At 39.0% G+C, this 20,471-nt stretch overlaps 2 protein-coding genes across 2 annotated transcripts; one reads left to right on the top strand and one right to left on the bottom strand.

Annotated features, from left to right (window-relative positions):
* Window positions 1–2,005: 2,005 nt before the first annotated feature.
* Window positions 2,006–10,344, bottom strand: dclk3 (doublecortin-like kinase 3). Its single transcript, XM_056249536.1, has 5 exons — window positions 9,884–10,344; window positions 7,529–9,018; window positions 5,334–5,466; window positions 5,077–5,244; window positions 2,006–2,767 (listed from the first exon to the last, which is right to left on the bottom strand). Exons 1-5 carry the CDS (start codon window positions 9,945–9,947, stop codon window positions 2,325–2,327), a joined length of 2,298 nt encoding a protein of 765 aa, XP_056105511.1. The 5' UTR covers window positions 9,948–10,344; the 3' UTR covers window positions 2,006–2,324.
* A 3,331-nt stretch (window positions 10,345–13,675) lies between these two features.
* fabp3 (fatty acid binding protein 3, muscle and heart) lies at window positions 13,676–20,393 on the top strand. Its single transcript, XM_056249534.1, has 5 exons — window positions 13,676–13,682; window positions 17,917–18,034; window positions 19,326–19,498; window positions 19,827–19,928; window positions 20,113–20,393. The coding sequence occupies exons 2-5, from the start codon at window positions 17,962–17,964 to the stop codon at window positions 20,164–20,166; spliced, it is 402 nt and encodes a 133-aa protein (XP_056105509.1). The 5' UTR covers window positions 13,676–13,682; window positions 17,917–17,961; the 3' UTR covers window positions 20,167–20,393.
* The last annotated feature ends 78 nt before the right edge of the window (window positions 20,394–20,471 follow it).

The following is a 20,471-nucleotide window of genomic DNA, read 5'->3' as shown; positions in this document are numbered from 1 at the left end:
AAAGAGCTATGCTTTGCGCATGCGCACCGGCCTCCTGCGGGTCACGGCTGAAGCTTTTCTTTTTTTTTTTCTTTTTTTTTTTAGAGAAAGGTGATCAAAAACTTTTGTAATTTGGATAGTGTGGTGCTTGGTTTTGTTAGTAGATTTGTTTATATTTTATTGTGCTAGTTTGTCGCATTATTGTCATGGCGATTATAGTACAAAGAAAGAGTAAAAAGGTGAGCAAACCTTTTCATACCATGGTCAAAATCCCATAACACTCCTCATATGCGACAAAATGGCAACGTCATCGTGGGTTGTCATTCATCTAAATTATTATACTTGACAGAATAATAAATGGAAGAATCCATTTTTTTTTATGTGATACATAGGTTTTTAAAAACATGTTACACGTTTTAAACTGCTTTATAATCTCTTTTAATTTGTTTCACCTTTTGAAGTGATTTTTTTTTTTTTTTTTGACCCGGTACCAGAGTGACCCCTGGGGGAGGGGAAATGCCCTCAGCCAATCAAATGTCGCGGTTTATGACGGACTGGTTTGGGCAAGACAGCTGTCAGTCTAGTTTCCCCAACCTGAACAAGCTTTGTGTTGAATGGGGGGATGGGTGTGTGTTTCCTGATTATATACTGAATAGCCTACTATAAAGTATATATTATAAAATGTGCATATAACAATGTAATAAAGAAGGTATTAATTACGCTGAGATTAATAGTGTTTTTATGCACATACATACCTGTGTAAAAGTACACTTAAAATATACCAAATTTACAATGAAGGTTGAAGGAATAAAGTCACCTGACAAGGACAAGGGCTTTCTTCATTAATTATTACCTCTGAACACTTGGTATTTCAGATCTTACCATAATGATGATGATAATGAAAATGTATTTATTGATTATCATTAGTAATCATGAGTAATTATCATCATATGTGCTTCAGCCAGAACAGGCTGGTTATATAGGTTGATAACTGCCTGTTCTGTCAACAAAAATATTAATATTAGTTGTATGCATTAGTCTTCTAAAAATCTGAATTACAATTATTAGTTTTTGGTGATACTTTAAATGCCTTATATGTCTTATAAAAGTGTGGAATTTTGTAATTACAGAGAAACGAAATTAAAACGTCAACCAAACAAAGATTAATAGACATTTTATCATATTAAAAACAGTATTTTACTGACCAAATTATAGAAACGTGTAGCCGAACAGCTAGTAAAGTTTAATTGTATTATCCTACAGTCTAAAACATTTACACAGTACTCATAATAACATTAACAAAAATAACTTTAACAGAAAATGCTGAAAAATGACGTGCTATGAAACGAAACACGGGAAGACAAACAATACTTAATACTTTTAGCTTATTGCTAGCTAGTCTGCCCAACTAACATTTCAACACACATTGGCACTCAAGTAGTAATAGAGGCCGAGCTTGACTGATACTGATACAAAACTAGTCCTTCCTTATTGAAATGTTTCTTTTTTTTTACAGTTTCTTTTATGCAGTCTCTCTTTTAGACACAGATCAAGAAGAAAATGTAAAATAACTAGAGGCTCGCACATAGAAAAACAACATTAAAATAAAACATAAATAGCCCTTCTTTCTCGTCAGTAAATAATCTCATAATAATAATAATAATAATAATAATAATGTGTAATAATGTCCTGGGTTATTTCATTAGTGACCTGTAGGCCCACACAGAATAAACACTGAATTCGTATTTGTTTTTTTAAATATTGGATTATACAAGATAACTGTTTTATAACAAGAGAATTATATCAATAAGAGTGCACTCATTTAACGGTAGAGTAGGCAATTTCTGAGTGGCTAGTAATAGCAAGCTAGCTTTGAAAGCATAAGATTCGGACCGAATGCAATGATTGGATGAACATGTTTTGGTCCTGAGACTTCCACAGAAGATATACGTACATGTTTTCATATTGAGACCACTATTATGGATTGCTATCAGGATTTGAAGAGAGTTTCAACCAGTATAACAAAAAGTGTTTATAAAACAAAATGCCTACCCTTCCTTGAGTGCAGAAATGTGGAAACCAGTGCCGATTTCACCGGGGCCTGGTCAAAAAAACGGCGAACTTTCTGTCAGTATCAGTGCTTGGAGTCTGTGTGTAGGTTGAGAGAGAGAGAGAGAAGACACTAAATGTTTTTGTATCATGGTGTTAAATTTTGCAAGTCGTACCGTCCCTCTTTTTCACATTCACATGGCCTGTGTTGTCCGGACTCTTTTGGTCTCTTCATATATCATTAGTTTCTTCTAGTCAGTTGTTCATGCTGGCTTCACTACCCTTTACCTCATTTCTCACTCTTGTTTTGAGTCATTATCTTCTTGCTGTGCTGGTTTCTCGGGTACGTGCTGATCTGTGTTGTTTTTAATGTTTGTTGTGGTGTCTTCGGCATGGGATGAATATTGGTTGCTCATCATGTTTTGAATCTCTTCAATCTCCTGGTTTCTGCCATGTGCGTTGATATCCGGTTCATAGTTATTGTTCAGTATGTTCTCGTGAATTTGTGCTGCATGAAATTTCTCTGCCAACATCTCTGGTTTGTGAGAATCTCTCTTATTAATTTCCAGATGTCTGTTTAGTCTCTGCCTGTCAGCTGGGGTGTAAGTGGCCTTTGCCGCCCCCTTATGGTCGTGTTGTGCTGCTGCATGTTGAAGCCAGTCCTGCTGCAGGGTTTGACTTGCTGTCAAACGTCTATTCGGGTTGACCTCCAGCAGAGCCCTGACTAGAGCTTTAGCCCCTGGAAAACACAGACATCAACACCTGTCATCACAGCATCTAAATTACAGCAGATCTGAAGGGTTTACAGGAACGTTTCAACCCAAAATTCTCTCATTTACTCCACCTGAGAATATAGTGCACGAATGGAGCATCTTTGGAGAAAGAACATGATACGAGTTTGAAACAGCATGAGGTTGAGTAAATGAGTAAAACAGCTTTTTCATTTTGGGGTGAACGAACACTTAAAGGGATAGTTCACCCCAAAATGAAAATTCTGTCAGTAATTCGCCTTTGGCTAAGCCACACCCTAGAATGTAGATTGACCAATCACAGCGCAGCCAAGAACGAGCTCCCACAGAGGTCCGACACTTTTTCACAGCGCTCCATTGACTTTAACACAGGCGTCTCATATTTTTGGTCTCGGCAGGCTATTATACCGTCGTAGTTTTATCAAAAATATGGTTAAACGTTGTGCCTGGGGCATTTGTAACAAAGATACGCGTTTCCCAGAGAGGTTGGAGGGGGGTGTCCGTTTTTTTCCCTTCCCAAACCGAAGTCAAATCCTGACAAGTGTCGTCTAGCACACGCTGCTGATAAATACAACGTTATACTCGTGTAGTCCGTTTGCTTTGTAATAACGATTATAGAAGTGAATAGAGACCTACCCAGCTTTGCATGAACAGATATTGTTAGTCCCAGCCTCCGTCTCGATTAGTAGGATATGCGGTGGTTCATTTTTTGACTGTGACCGGTTTGCTTTTGCCTCTATTTGGATGCCTTGTTTTTCCTTGCGTTTCACCTGCATGTCGTGAATATAGCCTTCGAACGTATATTGCAGCCCCTTTTGCCTACTTCTATCGGACACTTTATTTGCTGCGCCTGCTTTATAAAAGTTTGATAAAATTTCAGCAGGAAGAGCTGTCACAGCATAAGCCATGTTGATACCAGAGCCCAGATGAAGTTTGTTTGACGGACGTAGCAACAGTAACTAAGGGGGGCGGGGCTTAGCCAAAGGCAAATTACTCACCCTCATGTTGTTCCAACCCCGTAAGACTTTCGTTCATCTTCGGAACACAAATTAAGATATTTTTGATTAAATCTGAGAGCTGTCTCACTCTTCCATAGGCTTCTAAGGGATTGAAACTTGCCGGCCCAAAAGTTATGAAAGACATCGTTAAAATAGTCCGAGTGACTACAGTGGCTCAATCTTAAGTTTATCAAGCGCGAGAATACTTTTTGTGCGCAAAAAAACAAACAAAAATAACGACTTTATTCAACTGTTCATTTCCTTCTCTGTTGGCCTCGAGATAATTCACGTAGTGAAACTGCGCAACAGTAGCCTAGAAATCTAGACTCCCCCTAGAGACTAGCAACTCTCCGTTGGCTTTCCAGCTGGAAAAAACAAACTCTAGTCAGGCCAATCACATCGTGTATACAGTTGGTGGGCGGGCTTAACATAATGACGGCAGAGTTGTGACGGTTCCGCGTGCTACTTGAAAACAAAGATGCTGCTGCTGCTGGCGAACAGCGGTCTTTCAAAAAGGGTTTGGCCGCGACTCTGGAGGACTTGGAGTTAAGAGAACGTGAAGTCATTCTTAAAAAAGTAAGATGTGTTCAGAGTTTTGACGACCGGATACCCTGGTGGGAAAACGCATGGGACTCACTCATCCACAACCGTTCATTGCTCTGGTTGGCTGTGGCGCTATCCTATTTCGTGCAGAGGGATTGTGAAAGAGGAACTGTTTATCCCGCCCCCCGGATTGAGGAATGCCAATGGTGAGTTCCCAGACCTAACATCCTGATGTAGGTCTGGCATGCCAGGCTAGCGCAACGGTTCTAGGTTGTACGTCACACGCATCACACACATGACCGGCGTCGGCCAATAGTGAGCCTGCGTGTGACGTACAACACAGAAGCGCTGCGCAGTTTCACTACGTGAACTATCTCGAGGCCAACAGAGAAGGAAATTAACAGTTGAATAAAGTCGTTATTTTTGTTTGTTTTTTGCGCAAAAAGTATTCTCGTCGCTTGATAAACTGTGATAAAGATTGAGCCACTGCAGTCACTCTGACTATTTTAACGATGTTTTTAATAACTTTTGGGCCGCCCAGTTTCGATCCCTTAAGAAGCCTATGGAGGAGTGAGACGGCTCTCAGATTTAATCAAAAATATCTTAATTTGTGTTCCGAAGATGAACGAAAGTCTTACGGGGTTGGAGCAACATGAGGGAGAGTAATTACTGACAGAATTTTCATTTTGGGGTGAACTAACCCTTTAAATCTCTTTTTAATTTTGTAGGGGGTCAAATGTTGGAGTTCAAGATCTCACCCTCGGACACGTTATCCCAGTAAGGGGACAGAAAGTGGACTTCTCCCTTCTGGATGAGACGGAATAGTTCCTCTTGATTGCGATCTGGACTGCGGAACGGAGGAAAGCCACTGAGCAGCACAAACAGTATAACACCCATCGCCCAAACATCTACTCCAACACCGTAACCTATTCAAATATAGACATAGACATGCATAGCTGATCACAGAGCTGTAGCTCAGGTTTTTTGTGTCCAATTTTTGTGTTTCAGACTTTACCTGTCTCAGCAAGTATCTCTGGAGCAACATATGTAGGTGTGCCACAAACTGTGAACACTGGCTCCGTCACCACCATGGCTAAGCCAAAATCTGCCAACTTCAGATTCAGACTTCCATTGCCATGCCGCTGTACCTATAATCAGAAAAAAAAAGAAAGAAAAGAGATAATATTAGCTGGATGTTGTATTGTTCACTGTTTTTAAATGCATGTCCAATACAATACTAAGTGATTGCAAGGTAGCCTACTGCTACTGAATCTGTTGTAATGGATCTGTTTAAGATCGGTTCGTCTTCACCGGTCTTCATTTGTAGTGTTGGAAATCCGATTCATTCTATTGAATTGGTTCGTTCGGATGTTTTATGTAAATAAACAGATTAATAACTATTCTCCTGTTCCTGTTCCCTGTATTATGTTTTTCACTCATTTAAGTAAACATTGTTGTATTTAGTAGTAATGTTATATTATTTGGTTATATTCAAAAATTTTAAAAATCTATGAAATAATGCTTAACATTTATAACTAAAACTATAAAAAAAAACATTTCCAGTGATTTAAATTAAGCTGAAATAAAATAACATATACATTTTAGATGAAAAACTAAAATTAGAAATTTTGAAAAACTGAAATTAATACATTTAATATGATTTTAAGTTGAGTGACTAGAATGAAAGCTGAAATAAAAAATAATTAAAGTTATGTATAGAAATAAAAAAATAATACAAATGACTAAAACGGAATATAGATAACTATAACAATAACTATAAAGATTTTGTTTTAAAAATCGTTCTAAATTGAAAGAATAGCGGTGTCTACACCACAACTATAATGATACCGACACAGAGGAACAATGTATTTGGAATCGTTTTCAAAACGATTTTCTTTCCAGCTGATGAAAGATATAAACATTGGCAGCCAATCAGAATCCATCCTGCTTTAAAGAGCACCCGCATTTAAAGAGACAGGACACAAAACTGCAGCGTCCACACAAGCGGACAATGGCCCTGTCCCAAATGGCACACTCCGGACTTGTTTGGACTTCCTCAGAGTCCACACTTCGGTGACGTCATGTAGTGCAGACCTATAGGGCCCTTAGCGCGAGTCCGCGAGGGCGCATTGAGAGGTATTTTTGGGACAGACTCGATCGGCACGCCAGAAACAGGAAGACGGTCTGATTGTTGTTATGGACAGGAGCTGCAGGTTCGGGGAAATATGCTGCCTATTGTTGTTGTGTTTACATATGACTCAGTAAAGCCATGACATTCAGTTCTATTTATTTAATGAATCATAATGCGATCGTATTATTCAGCTCGCTATTATTAGCCTATGTTTGAGACATCAACCACTGGTCGATGATCATAATGTTTGTATAAACTTGTCATAAAAAAACGTAATGCTAATTACACTTAAATATTTTCTTCTCAGCCATGTTAACAATTGTCCGTGAGCGAAATCTCCTCCCATCCGTTGTCTGATTTGCCTTTCGCAAGGATTCCTGGGTAGTTAAAGTGCGTGGAGCCTGCATATATGCGGGCTTCGCAAAAAGACCGCTTCAAGGGTACAAAGGGGGCGCTGCTGAGCACACTTCAGAGCGTTAAAATGCCAAATGGGACGGCCTACAGACTCGTAGACTCGGCGAGCACGCGCAATTTAAGTCCACGAGACCGAAAGTCCGCATTAAGTGAGCCATTTGGGACAGGGCCAATAACAGTCTGTTGAATGCTCGAGCTCTTTAAAGCAGGGTGGATTCTGATTGGCTGTCAATGTTTTTATCATTTATCAGCTGGAAGAAATGTTCTGTAAGTGATTCCAACGATATTGTTTCTCTGTGCCGTTATCGTTATTGTGGTGTGGACTCTGCCATTCTTCTTTAAGGCCCTTGCACACTGAGTCAAAAATTTTCGCATGCGTTTTTTCGTATTCGTGATTCGGTGGCTCGGAATTGTCAAAACACCATTCAAACTGCTCGCTACGGATGCGAAAAACGCAGAAAATCGAACCTGATTCGATTTTTTTTATGACGGACCAAAGTTTCGGAGGCAGTGTGCAAGCGTGATTGACATAACGTGAGGTCGTATTTATTTTTTAACGTGCGAAAATTTCAGACTCAGTGTGCAAGGCCCTTTAATGATTTTTTAAAAACTGTATCATTATCGTCCTTGGTTAAGACTGAATTTGAGTAACTCTCATCTCTTACCAGCAGGTTTTCAGGTTTGATGTCTCGATGTGCAATGCTTTTGTCGTGGATGTATTCCAGAGCCTGACTGACATCTGTGATCATGCACGCAGCTCTCGGCTCAGTAAACCTGCCGCTCTGAGTGATGGCGTCGAACAGATCTCCACCGGTGACCAGCTCCATCAGCAGGTAAACGTGTGTGTCCGTGTGATGGGAACGAAACAGCTGGATGAGCCGAGGATGTTCCAGACTTCGCAGCAGAGCGATCTCGTTCTGGATCATGTGACCGCGTCCCTGCAGCTTAGCGTTGTCCACAATCTTCATGGCGAAGGTTTCATCCAGGCCTTTCACACGGCACTCTCTGACCACCGCAAAGTTCCCGTCTCCCACCACACGACCCATGTCGTAGCAGCGCTCGATGTCCTCCAGAGATAGTTCTGCACCGTCAGGTGGGACGTTACCCTGCAAGTCTTTCTGCTCCACTGTGTCCTGCTTATTAATGTCCCGCTCAGTTATCATTAAGTTAAGAGCGTTTTGAGGAACAGAAGGGCTAGATTTGCTATTGGCAACATGCTTATCTGCTTTCAGCGGTCTATGCTGTGCTTTGTCCAAAGAAACCATATTGTTTTGAGATGTACTACTTTTATTACTGGGGTTATTCGTCCTGTCCGGTTGAGAACTTCGACTGCTTCTGATTGGAGGAATAGGAGGGACGCATCCTCGACAGCTCCGGCAGAAAACAGCGTCTCTTTTTCTTTCCTCTTTCCTCGGCTCCTTCTCATCTTCCTTCAGCAGGTCAGCTTTCCTCCTCCATAGTTCTCTTTGCCTTTCTCTCTTCACCTTTTGCCTTCCAACAGGCTGCAGGTTGTTGACCGGTGGTTGGTTCACCTGATGATCCCGCCGCACCGCAGGTAAGGACACCTCAGGATCGTCATCATGGAAACCACTGTCAGCTTTAGTGGCCTTGGGTCTCAGGATACGCTCCCACACCCTCAGCAAGTGTTCGCAGTGCGCAGGGTTTTCGGGATAGAGCTCATCCAGAGCTGCACTGATATCCTCAAGCGACGGCCGGGTGTTCCCGAAAGCCAGGAAGGCCTGATCGAAGCGGAAGAAGTCAGTGAGGCTTTGTATCTCTCGGCCAGAAGGGCTAAAGAGACGTCGTATTCGAGCGTTGTTCCAGCAGGGGAAGCCCAGCGCCTCGGACACATCTGCCACGAGCTGCTCGAACGTCTGCACGGCGCGCCGGTTCAACAGCAGCGAGATCTTCCTCACGCTGTCCTGTCCACACGCTCGCACCACGCTCACGATCCGCGGGCGCACAGGGCTTGATTCTGCGTGCCGGGCATGATAACCACTCGCTCTGGACACTCCTGCTTCTTCCCAATGACACACAGGGCTTTCTGAAGGCCCAAAGTCTGTCAGGGGTCTTCGGGGTCTGGATCTGTGCAGGTAAGAGGGAAGAGGCTGCCGAGGGGCAACATTTGGGCATTTGGGCAGTTTAATCCTTTGATCTGGAACACAAACATGTGTTGTTAGGATACAATTTGATTTTTTTTTTTTGTTAGTAGAGCAACTCGTCCAAAGATATGCTTTGTTCATCAAAAACGCAGCACATTTGAAATTGCTCGGTCAGATTTTGGAGGAGAAATAAAAAAGCTTATACAGGCGAATTAAAGAGGAAGTGTGCAACATTAATAATTGAGAGCAGGTGTGTATTGAGGAGCAATGCCGAGACATGCAGATTCTCAAATTGCACCACATGCTCCAGGGGTAACGGAAAAGGATCAAATCTGATCATGTCGGATCACTTTACTCAGCTTGCGCAGCTTGTTTTCTTTCTTTCTTTCTTTCTTTCTTTCTTTCTTTCTTTCTTTCTTTCTTTCTTTCTTTCTTTCTTTCCACGCATGCACTAAACACATGTCTGACGTCTTTAAGTGGAAGGATGCAGGAGGCATTAAGAAATTGAACACCAAAAACACTCAAAGATGCTGTTTCACTTTTAAGTCACAGAAAGATCTTTTGAAAGAACTGTTACCAAAGAAAAGCCACTGTGAAACCAGCTACCTATACTATGTATGAATAAAACTAAAGTTATTTTTAAACTTAATTACGTTTAATTTTAATTAATTGCTTTCATGGTTGCAAAAATCTACATTTATTAATAACATATTAGAATATTATATCAATAATGTTATTTATCTACGTAATATATCATATTATTTAGTTTGTTTATTCATCATATGAATCATTGCGACATAGCCTAATAGGATACTCGTTACGGAGATTCTGCAAATGTGGACCGGTTAATTGACCGTTAAACTTTTAGTCATTGTCCTATTCTCTTAATGTATTTATTAATGAATCCTTTGAACTCGCCTGTCAGTCCCCATCTGGGTCTCGGTGGCTCTCGCCCCGGTCGCTGGTTCCACACCGGTGTCATTCTGTTCCCCTGCTCGCAGTTTCATCAGTGTTTATGCAGATATAAACCCGTGAGTCTGATTCACTGCTCATACTGTCCCAGATGTCCGGCGGCGTTACAACACGGTCAAAAGGTCTGTAACCATGATGAAATCAACGCGCACCTCTAAACAAGCTTATCAGTGTCCTTGAGGAATCGCGAAAGTTTAAAACAGCGCTGAATTTAAAGCACAGTGAATCGGACACGCGCACACAGCCAGTGTTCAGTCAGACATGAGGTAACATGGGGATATCGAGAACACGCATCTTTTGGAAAAGCTACGAGCGCGTTACCGGATACTCCGCATCCTGCAAGCGCGTCTCCCCGGTAACACACAGAGAGCTGAAACACACACACACACACACACACACACACACACACACACAAAGAGAGAGGTCTGTTTGACTATTGAGAAGGCCATGTCATACACTTCCACAGTTTTCATATAGCAGCCGTCCAATAGAAATCATTAAGAACAATGTGGCCAATTTATGACCCCAATTTTGATGATAGCTAAACTTGAACACAGTTAGACTATTATTAAAAAAAATACTAATTAAAAATTATTTTTAATTAGTGTAACTAGCCATTTTTGTTTAATAAATAAAATGTATTTATTATTCTTGTATGCATATTTAACAAATATATTGCCATTTTATTGGCATTACTGGCACCTTTTAATTTGCTCTTTTTGTTCTTCCTGCCACGGCAGAAGGAATGAGATTGAGAAAGAGTATGATGTCTATGAATATGATGTTGAGGATCTGTTTGTGAATATTTCAGTCATTGCCATTATTGGTGAATTGTGTACATTGACAGAAATTCATTCAGATGAATTTAATAAAATACTTTTTTCCCCTCTTTCCCATATTCTCTGCCTTATTATTTCACGCACTCACCCCTTTATTCGTTGCCGTCTTTAGTGGTTTAAGATATAATTGAACTTCCCGACACTTTTCACTTTGTCTTCGTAGGTCTCCCAGTATGGCTGTATTACCATGGTTACTGTTAACACAGAAGTCCTGCTTTGTGTCTATGTTTGCGTTAGGATAGCTTTGCTGGCCTTTGCTGTGTGTGTGTGTGAGTGTGTGTGTGCAGCTGTAGATGGGTTGTGTAAATGTGTCCATTAGAGGGCAGTGTGTGTTAGACGGTAGTGGGGTATGGAGGAGCTTTGGGTGATGGGCAGACTCGGTTTAATAGGTTTTTCCTAGTGCACGCTAACTCGGCGACAAAACAAGCACAAGAAGTCGTGGTTTACAGTGAATTTAGAACAGTTTGGCTTTATACGACACTTGACCCATTAAAACTAACACTTACTATTGTATTCTGTATATTTTTTATTTAAAAAAAAAAAAAAAAATGCTATGTTTATGTGTAAAAATGGCTGTGCTGTGCTTTATCTATAGTCTTTGGCTGTTGCCAGAGGCAGCCTTTGCAATTCGGAGGCCCGTTTCAAAGAAACAGTTGGAGGCCCCCATATGAGAAAAAAAGAGTCAGACAAGCATTTCATGCAGAGCGACTTGTTACCTTATTATCGCTGTTATTTTCAACAATTTTGTCTCCAGTGTGGGGGTAACGCATTACAAGTAACTTCATTTACTTTTAAATTTACAACAAAACATCTGAGTTACTTTTTCAAATAAGTAACGCAAGTTACTTTGTTTTCCCATTTACTGACTGACAGCTCTCCTGTCCCCAAGGGAGTAAGTGCAGAGGCGTTGTGTGTGGGAACATGATGGTTACTGTAGATCTAGACTAAATGAGCATGCATGTACTTATCTCACTTGCACAAAAAAAGTTTCAGTAGGCTAGTACTAAAAAAATAAAAAAAATAAAAAAAATCTGTGAAATGCAAAATCAGAATACTATGCAAACCTCCAATAATTAGGCTAAATATGTTAGATAAAACAAATATTTTGAATGCATTTATACTCACTTTATTGACCAATGTAGGCCTACTTGTTGCTGACCTTCGATGATTCATTTAAACCATAAGCAAATAATGACTTTAGATTTTTAAGCTTTCTTAAAGTTTCTTCTCCTGCGTCTTATTCTTCTGCGATCCAGAATGGCAGCACAGCGAGGTTTGTTTGACCAGAGCCCTCAACGGTGTGAATTTGCATTTCCTTCAGCCTTATTATTTCAATTTTAGTGTGATAGGTCCTTCCAGTCGCCCCAAAATATATTTTTAGTTATAAAACAAAAACAAGCCCTGCAGGTGAGAAAAAGTAACACAAAAGTAACGTAACGTAACGCATTACTTTCCCTAAAAAGTAACTATGTAACAGGTTTATTTACAACGGCTCTTGAACGCGGCTCAACCAAAGGAACCAATCAGAATCAAGGACCGGAACTATCCTTTTATAAATTGTATTTATTTTGCTATGCTGATCATAGTCACATAGGCCTACTTGTGCGTTACATTTGAATTTACATAATGCATTTTAATATTTGGAGGGACAATGATGAAACATTTAACAGAACGTTACATAATAGATTAAATTTAAGTTAGTACAATTGCTCATTAATAGGCCTACATTCAGAAAAAATGGTACAAAAGTCGTCACTCGGGCAGTAGCCTAGCATTTGTACTAATATATGTACCATTTAGGTACTAATATGTACACTTCAGGTAGGCCTACTAATATGCATTTAAGGTACTAATATGCAACTTTTTAGAGCTAATTAAGGTACAATTAAGAAGATTTCTTTTTGAAAGGGTACCGCCCCAGAGACCATTTTTGTATTTTTTTTTTTGTTCGCGTGACGTGAACCAATAACCATACCAACAATACACGCGCGAGCGATTTCCATTCAGTATCGGACAATGAATGAGTAAGTACTATCTTTTTATATCACTTACATTATAGATTTACACTTCATAAATACACGTAAACGTCTTTAAGATATTAGACGGTTAGCTTGTGCTGGGCGCTACACGACATTTGTGATGCACGTGACGAACCTCAACTCGACAGATCTTCTAAAACGTGGACCAGAATAATTGACTGAGGCGAACATTGTATTTTGCTTAATGCTTGTTTTTATTTGTCATAGTTATTAACAATTAGCAGACCCCCATGTTAAAGACATGAATGCAAAATATTATTTTGATTATTGATGATTACATAAATGCTACTGACCAGACTCTAACTACATGCCAACAAGACATGTTGGTACTAATGGCAGAATTTGTGACCTGTGTTTTGTGTGTTTGAGACTTGGACTTTGATTTCATGACCTGAGTAAAAGGGGTCTTCTCTCTCTCTCTCTCTCTCTCTCTCTCTCTCTCTCTCTCTCTCTCTCTCTCTCTCTCTCTCCACCACCTGTTCGTGTCAAACGTCAAACACATGAACTCTGCATGCATACCATGTTTAGTCACACATTTGTGTTGGCAGACACATGGCAGTCAACTGTGTGTGAGTGTTCAAATACTGAGAATATAAAACCCACATATTATAAATCATTCCAGAAGATGGGTGTTACAACACACACGGTTATATCATCAATCTCTTTAAGAGAACTGAACTGTATTTCACAACATGTAGTTTGCATGTGTATAATACAAGCTTCCAACGTCAATGTGAGAAACCGGGAGAGCAGGAGTACTAAACTGTTAGTGAAGTACAAATTGTCTTTGCTTTTTCAACTGGAATACTTATTTAGCCTATTTACTCACCCTCAAGTTGTTCCAAACCTGTATGAGTTTCTTTCTTCTGTTGAACACTAAAGAAGGTATTTTGAAGAATGTTGGACCCCATTGACTTCCATAGAAAAAAAAACCCCATCAACTGTTTGGTTTCCGACATTCTTCAACATTATCTACTTTTGTGTTCAGCACTTCATACAGGTTTGAAACAACTTGAGGGCGAGTAAATGATGAGAAATTTTTTTTTGATGAACTATCCCTTAATAATTAATTTCAGTGATGCATTTAGATCACGATAATATTACTCTAATACTTTTGGGTATTTTAGATGGAATTTTAACTATAAATTACCAAAGTTCTTCACTTTTTGTTTTGGAGCATAACAATATTTATAACACACCATCTGAATGCTATCACCGTGACAGGACACACCTGCAATAGCTACAATTTATGGGAGATTTATCTTGCAGTTATAATACAATTCAGCTGTAATTGTTCAAAGTTAGTTGACAATAATGAGCAGATTAGAAAGGGAATTTTATGATAGCTGTAAAGATAATGAAATATAAATATCTGGGAGAGGTGAAAGAGAAGGGTGTGTGTCTGTGTGTATTTGTACATGCTCAAACAGATGCAAGTTTAAATGTTTGTTCATTTCACATCATGTTCCCATTGATGAGGACAAATGAATCCTAGAACATTTCCAGCAAGCAATCCTTTAAATAAACGAACTGGGTTCTGTAGATTGTATGTAGTTGTTGTTAAAATAGCTATTTTAGTATTCGATATATACTTTATTTTGAATGACCTTTTATTTTTTGTTCAATTTTTAATTTAAATTTCTGGTTTAAGAATTTTTATTCATTTTGTTACACTCCTATAAATAAAGGGTCCAAAAAATGTTAGCAGTGATGCCATAGAAAAACCTTTTGTTTTAATTCCCTAAAGTACCTTTCAATAAACCTTTCTTTAAAATAACATTTTTTTTCCTAGTGTGAAGAACCTTTTAATAATCTTAAGAACCTTTTCCACTGTAAAGAAACTTTTGTGCAATGAAAAGGATCTATGAATGTTAAAGGTTCTTCATGGAATCATAGATGCAAGAACCTTTATTTTGAAGAGTTTAATCTTTAATTTATTTAGTTTTATTATATTTTTTCAGGTTATGCACTTGTAGCACTTCAACTTCAATATATTTATTTCATTTATTTAGTTACAAAGGCAACATACATTTTTTTAAATCTAATATTTATTTAAATTTCATTTCAGTTTTATTTTCGTTACCCAAAAGCTTCTCACTGTAGATCTAATAAGTTTTCTTTGAGTTGTATCAAAAGGTGTAATGAAGACCTTAAACTATGGGGAAACTATGGAAGCTTGTTTCCGCCACAGAATGAAAAATAAAAAAGGTAATTGGGACTTTTTATCTCACAATTCTGACTTTTTTTCTCACAATTGCGAGTTTACATCTCGCAATTCTGACTTTATTTCTCAGAAATGCGAGATATAAAGTCAGAATTGCGTGATATAAAATCGCAATTGCGTGTTATAAAGTCAGAATTGCGAGATATAAAGTCAGAATTGCGAGATATAAAGTCGCAACTGCGTGTTATAAAGTCAGAATTGCGAGATATAAAGTCAGAATTGCGAGATATAAAGTCAGAATAGCGTGATATAAAGTCGCAATTGCGAGATATAAAGTCATAATTGCGTGATATAAAGTCAGAATTGCGAGATATAAAGTCAGAATTGCGAGATATAAAGTCGCAACTGCGTGTTATAAAGTCAGAATTGCGAGATATAAAGTCAGAATTGCGAGATATAAAGTCGCAATTGCGAGATATAAAGTCAGAATTGCGAGATATAAAGTCAGAATAGCGTGATATAAAGTCGCAATTGCGAGATATAAAGTCATAATTGCGTGATATAAAGTCAGAATTGCGAGATATAAAGTCAGAATTGCGAGATATAAAGTCGCAACTGCGTGTTATAAAGTCAGAATTGCGAGATATAAAGTCAGAATTGCGAGATATAAAGTCGCAATTGCGAGATATAAAGTCAGAATTGCGAGATATAAAGTCAGAATTGCGTGATATAAAATCGCAATTGCGTGTTATAAAGTCAGAATTGCGAGATATAAAGTCAGAATTGATTGATATAAAGTCGAAATTGCGTGTTGTAAAGTCAGAATTGTGAGATATAAACTATTCTGAGGGGAAAAAGTTAGTCTTTTTTCCCCCTTAGAATTGGCCTGATAACTCGCAATTGCCAGTTTATATCTCACAATTCTGAGAAAAGATGTCAGAATTTCGAGATATAAACTCGCAATTATGTGTTATAAAGTCAGAATTGCGAGATGTAAACTCGCAATTGTGAGAAAAAAAGTCAGAATTGTGAGATAAAAAGTCGCAATTCTGTCTTTTTTTCTCGCAATTGCGACTTTATTTCTCATAATTGCGACTTTATATATCGCAATTGCGACTTTATTTCTCACAATTCTGACTTCATATCTCGCAATTGTGAGATAAAAAGTTGCAATTATTTGTATTTATTTTTTTATTCAGTGGCGGAAACAAGCTTCCATAGGAAACATATTGGATGGGAGAAAAATCGATACTTTTGCTTTTTCTTTCAAAAATGTGTGCGTTCCACTGAGAAACTTTGCATTCGCTTGTTTTTTTAAATGAGTTCTCAGTAGAATGCAAATCACCATGTCCCTTTAGGGGCTCCGTAGGGTGTAGACTCTTAAATACATGAATTTAGCATTTCTTGGTGTTTTTACAGATCTGTTCCTGGCTTTTTTCTTAAAAGCTGTTGTTGGTCATCTGTGCACCAGATGTCTAACGTTCATGAACAGCTGCTCGCGTTACAAACTCTAAAAAATTCAAGAGTTCAGCATTAACCCTAGACCTTATTGTGTGCAAATCCTGGCATTCGGACCCTTCTTGCTGTTGTCTTCTCCACACACACACACACACACACATGCTCAAACAATCACCCGTTTCAGACCGCGCAGCCTTTCTTGCAAACACTTGTGAATTCAGAGGACGGGCCGGGGAAAAGTTTAGCGATACTCGTGCAATGATTTGGTGATTATTGTACAAACAGCAGCTGATACGACTCGACCTGAGCAGAACGGCCAAACACAGTCAGTCAAAGAGTGTAGAGGCTGGGAAGAGCGAGTCCTCTGACATAAGGTCATGTCCTCAGTGGTTTGTAAAAGAGAGAGAGACTATGGCCTGACTCTGGTCCCGATATCAATCACTCCTCCCCCCTCCTCGCTGTGCTCTCTCGCTCTTTCTCTCGCTCTCCAGGCAAATGAATGAATGTCTTTGCTTTAGATAATACTTGTGATGTTTCTCATTTATAAGTTGCTTTGGATAAAAGCATCTGCTAAATGAATGAATGATAAATGTAACTGACAAAATATCAAACCACATTTTCAATCAACATATTTCTCTTTTAAACTACAAAGCAAGTTCAAAATGAAAGGCAAGTGACTCCATACATCCACTAAAATTAGACCACTTGGTTAAGAGTCATTGCAGAAACTGGTGTGTGATGTTAGTTATTTTGCTTTTTAATGCAATGAAATTCATTAATTTTTCATTTTTAAATTGTTTAAGTAGGGTATGATGCACAATCATAACAGGTATTGAGTGATATTAGACATTAACAATATGGATCAGTTTGGGATATTTAATTATTAATGCTCTTCTCCTCTATTTTTACATTTACGTGTGCCGTCACTTAAAGTTAATCTTTAAAACACTTACAATTTCATTTTTAGCACATCTCAAAATGAATATCATTTGTACATCAGAATGTTGTGATCAAACAGTGGACGGTAGCCATTGACTTCCATTGTAGGAAGAAAAATACAATGGAAGTCAATGGGTGCCGTCAACTGCGTGGCTACCAACATTCTTCAAAATATCTTCTTTTGTGTTCAACAGAAGAAAGAAACTCATTCAGGGTTGGATCAACATGAGGGTGAGTAAATGATGATAAATTGTTCATTTTTGGGTGAACTATCCCTTTAATTTTGCACAGTTCCTCAACCTCATTGTCTTTCTTTACTCTATTGTTCTTAACTGATTGTCCTACAATTCCCATCTCCCTCTCTCCCCCTGCTTGTCACTCATCTCTCCTCTTCTCTCTGGCTTTGCTCCTCCCTCTTTCACCCCCCAGGCTTGTAGTGATGACATCACAAACAGCAGTTATAAATCGGCCAGTAAGATCGCAGAAGCTCAGTGGTGCTGTCTTACCCTCCTCTCTCACCCACACTGTGCTTCTTTCTTTCTCGCTCTCATTCTTCTGCTCTTGTTCTCTCACTCAGCTCCAAACATGGCAGACGTTTTTGTTGGCACATGGAACTTAAAGGAGAGCAAGAATTTCGATGAGTACATGAAAGCCCTCGGTGAGTAGGATGTGTGCGGTCGGTGTGTGTGTGTGTGCTTTACAGCTAGATGTAGGGTGTGTGCCTTTTGATGCAAGTAAGCACATGTAATTTGGGTGTGTGTTTCTGATTGTTTCAGAGTGGGACGGGTGATCTGAGACAGATTTACTGTGTGTGTGCAAGGTGCATGTGTGCTGGTGTGTGTGTGCATGGGTGTGTTTAAGATGGAGTTCATATGGTGCAGGGAAGGTCTCTCTCGATGAACCGCTCTTACACACACACACACACACACACACGTGCTCTCACGCACAGCCACATTCATGACTATACAGAGCAACTGCTGTTGTCTTGTATTAAATAAAATGAGCCCTTTATTTTGCCATTGAACTCATTCAGTGCATATTCCATGACCTTGATATTTTGTTACACGAATATGGAAATATGTGTTTTTTATAATAAGCCATTTTTTTGGGCCAGTTGCATAGGATTTTGTATGTTATAAAGTAGCGTTGAGTGAGTTGTGGCTTAAAAGAGGAAGATGGTGGGTGTGAATCAATCAGTGTGCATCAGTATGAAAGGAATAGAGCGAAGGAGGGAGGAAAGTGTGGGTGAGACAGACTGGGGGATTTTTCTTTCTTACTCCCTTCTTACTAACCGGTCTCAAATGCACTACTCTTGAGTGAACTGCAGTGAACCCTGATTTCCTGCCCTTTATCAGTGGTTAAAGAAGAACACGTCTGCGTTCACAGTCATACTCCGTCCCTCGCAGTATTTCCTGAACAAATCAATAGTAATTGCTGCATTCTCCTAAACCCGTATGTTTGCTGATGATTTGACCATTTTGACCGTTCCAGAGTTTGGTTATTTGCAGAGATGTGTTCAATTGTGACTAACCACTGAATATTAATGCGATCTTTGTTTAATTATTAATATACTGGCCGTAAGCTATGCAGATGCTCTTTCCTTATTAGCATTTTTGTGAATAAATTGTCTTTTTTAGACATATTTTTAATAGTAATATTTAAAATATATATAAAATAAAGGACTTTAGAATTGTTTTTAATTCTAATATTTAGTTTTTTAGCTTCTTTAGAGTACATGACCATTTTTAAAAACAACTTTGGTTCGTAAAATATATTTAAGAGCTTTAATTAAACCCTTTAGAATTTGTTGTTCATTACAATACATTACATAGATGCATTGCAATCTTTAAAAGCATCTTTGGTTCTTGAGGTTGTCCATGTGAATTCCTCTGCATGTGCATTGTTGAAACGGCTTCGTACTTTTTCCTGAAAGTGTGTTTGTTTATCAGGTGTGGGCTTTGCCACGCGTCAGGTTGGCAGTATGACCAAACCCACAACCATCATTTCCAAGGAGGGCGACGTCTTCACACTTAAGACCGTCAGCACTTTCAAAACCACGGAAATCAACTTCAAACTGGGAGAGGAATTCGATGAGACCACTGCCGATGACCGTGCAGTCAAGGTGATACACACATTAGTCTCACTTACAATAGTCCTGTGCTTTGAGACTTGTGAAAGGCACGGATAATTTCACAACTGACACGTTATGAATTGGGCAGTTAAGATAGTCTTGGATAACACAATAGGGTCTTGTTGATGGCAAACAAGAGCCTCTTAGAAGCCCCAATGAGAGCTTGACCTGTCCCGTGACATTCATCGGGTCAATCATTGATGTAGGCTTAGAAACGCCAGTCATCGCTGCTCCCGGGCAGCAAGAGGAAAAAAAATGAGATCCAAGTATTCCAAGTAAGAACTGCTTGTCTTATTCCCTTTACTCTGTTTTTCTCCAGTCCATGATAACTTTAGATGGAGGCAAATTGGTTCATGTTCAGAAATGGGACGGTAAAGAGACGACCCTGGTCCGAGAAGTCAGCGAAAACAGTCTCACTCTGGTCAGTATTGTGTGTATTTACAGTAAGTGCCTTTTTGGCTGAGAACAGATTAATTATAAGAACAGTCAGCAAAAGCATAACCGGTTCTGCTGCCCATTTAAGTAATTACTTTTGTCAATATTTATGGGTGTTTGACTGCATGAATAATTGTATCAACAGACCAACCTCTTTCTTTTTTTAACAGACATTGACACTTGGCGATGTCGTCTCCACACGAAACTACATAAAGGCGGAATAAAGAGATTCGCAAGCCATTCTCATCAACGGTTATGTACATTTCCAGTGTTTTTTCCTCTAGTGTTCATGTTTCTCATTTGCACCGTTCCTCAAACACTGAAAAAATTCCAACTTCATACCTCCAGATGTCTGTATATGATATCTTATTCTGGATATGTGTTATGCCTCTGCAGTCAGTGTTATGTCATATGCCTTTGGATTACTAATAAATATGACATTTGCTCCAAATTCACCTTGTGCTGTTTACTGTCAACATTTCCATTAAGCGCTCCAGTGCTGTACCGTATGTGTTTTGATTTTCCAAAA

This window comes from Rhinichthys klamathensis, unplaced genomic scaffold (genome assembly GCF_029890125.1).
Source record: "Rhinichthys klamathensis goyatoka isolate OS25496 unplaced genomic scaffold, OSU_Roscu_1.1 h1tg000060l_1, whole genome shotgun sequence".
Lineage (NCBI taxonomy): Eukaryota > Metazoa > Chordata > Actinopteri > Cypriniformes > Leuciscidae > Rhinichthys > Rhinichthys klamathensis.
The sequence above is the reverse complement of the archived record's forward strand: the minus strand, read 5'-3'. Positions and strand labels throughout refer to the sequence as shown.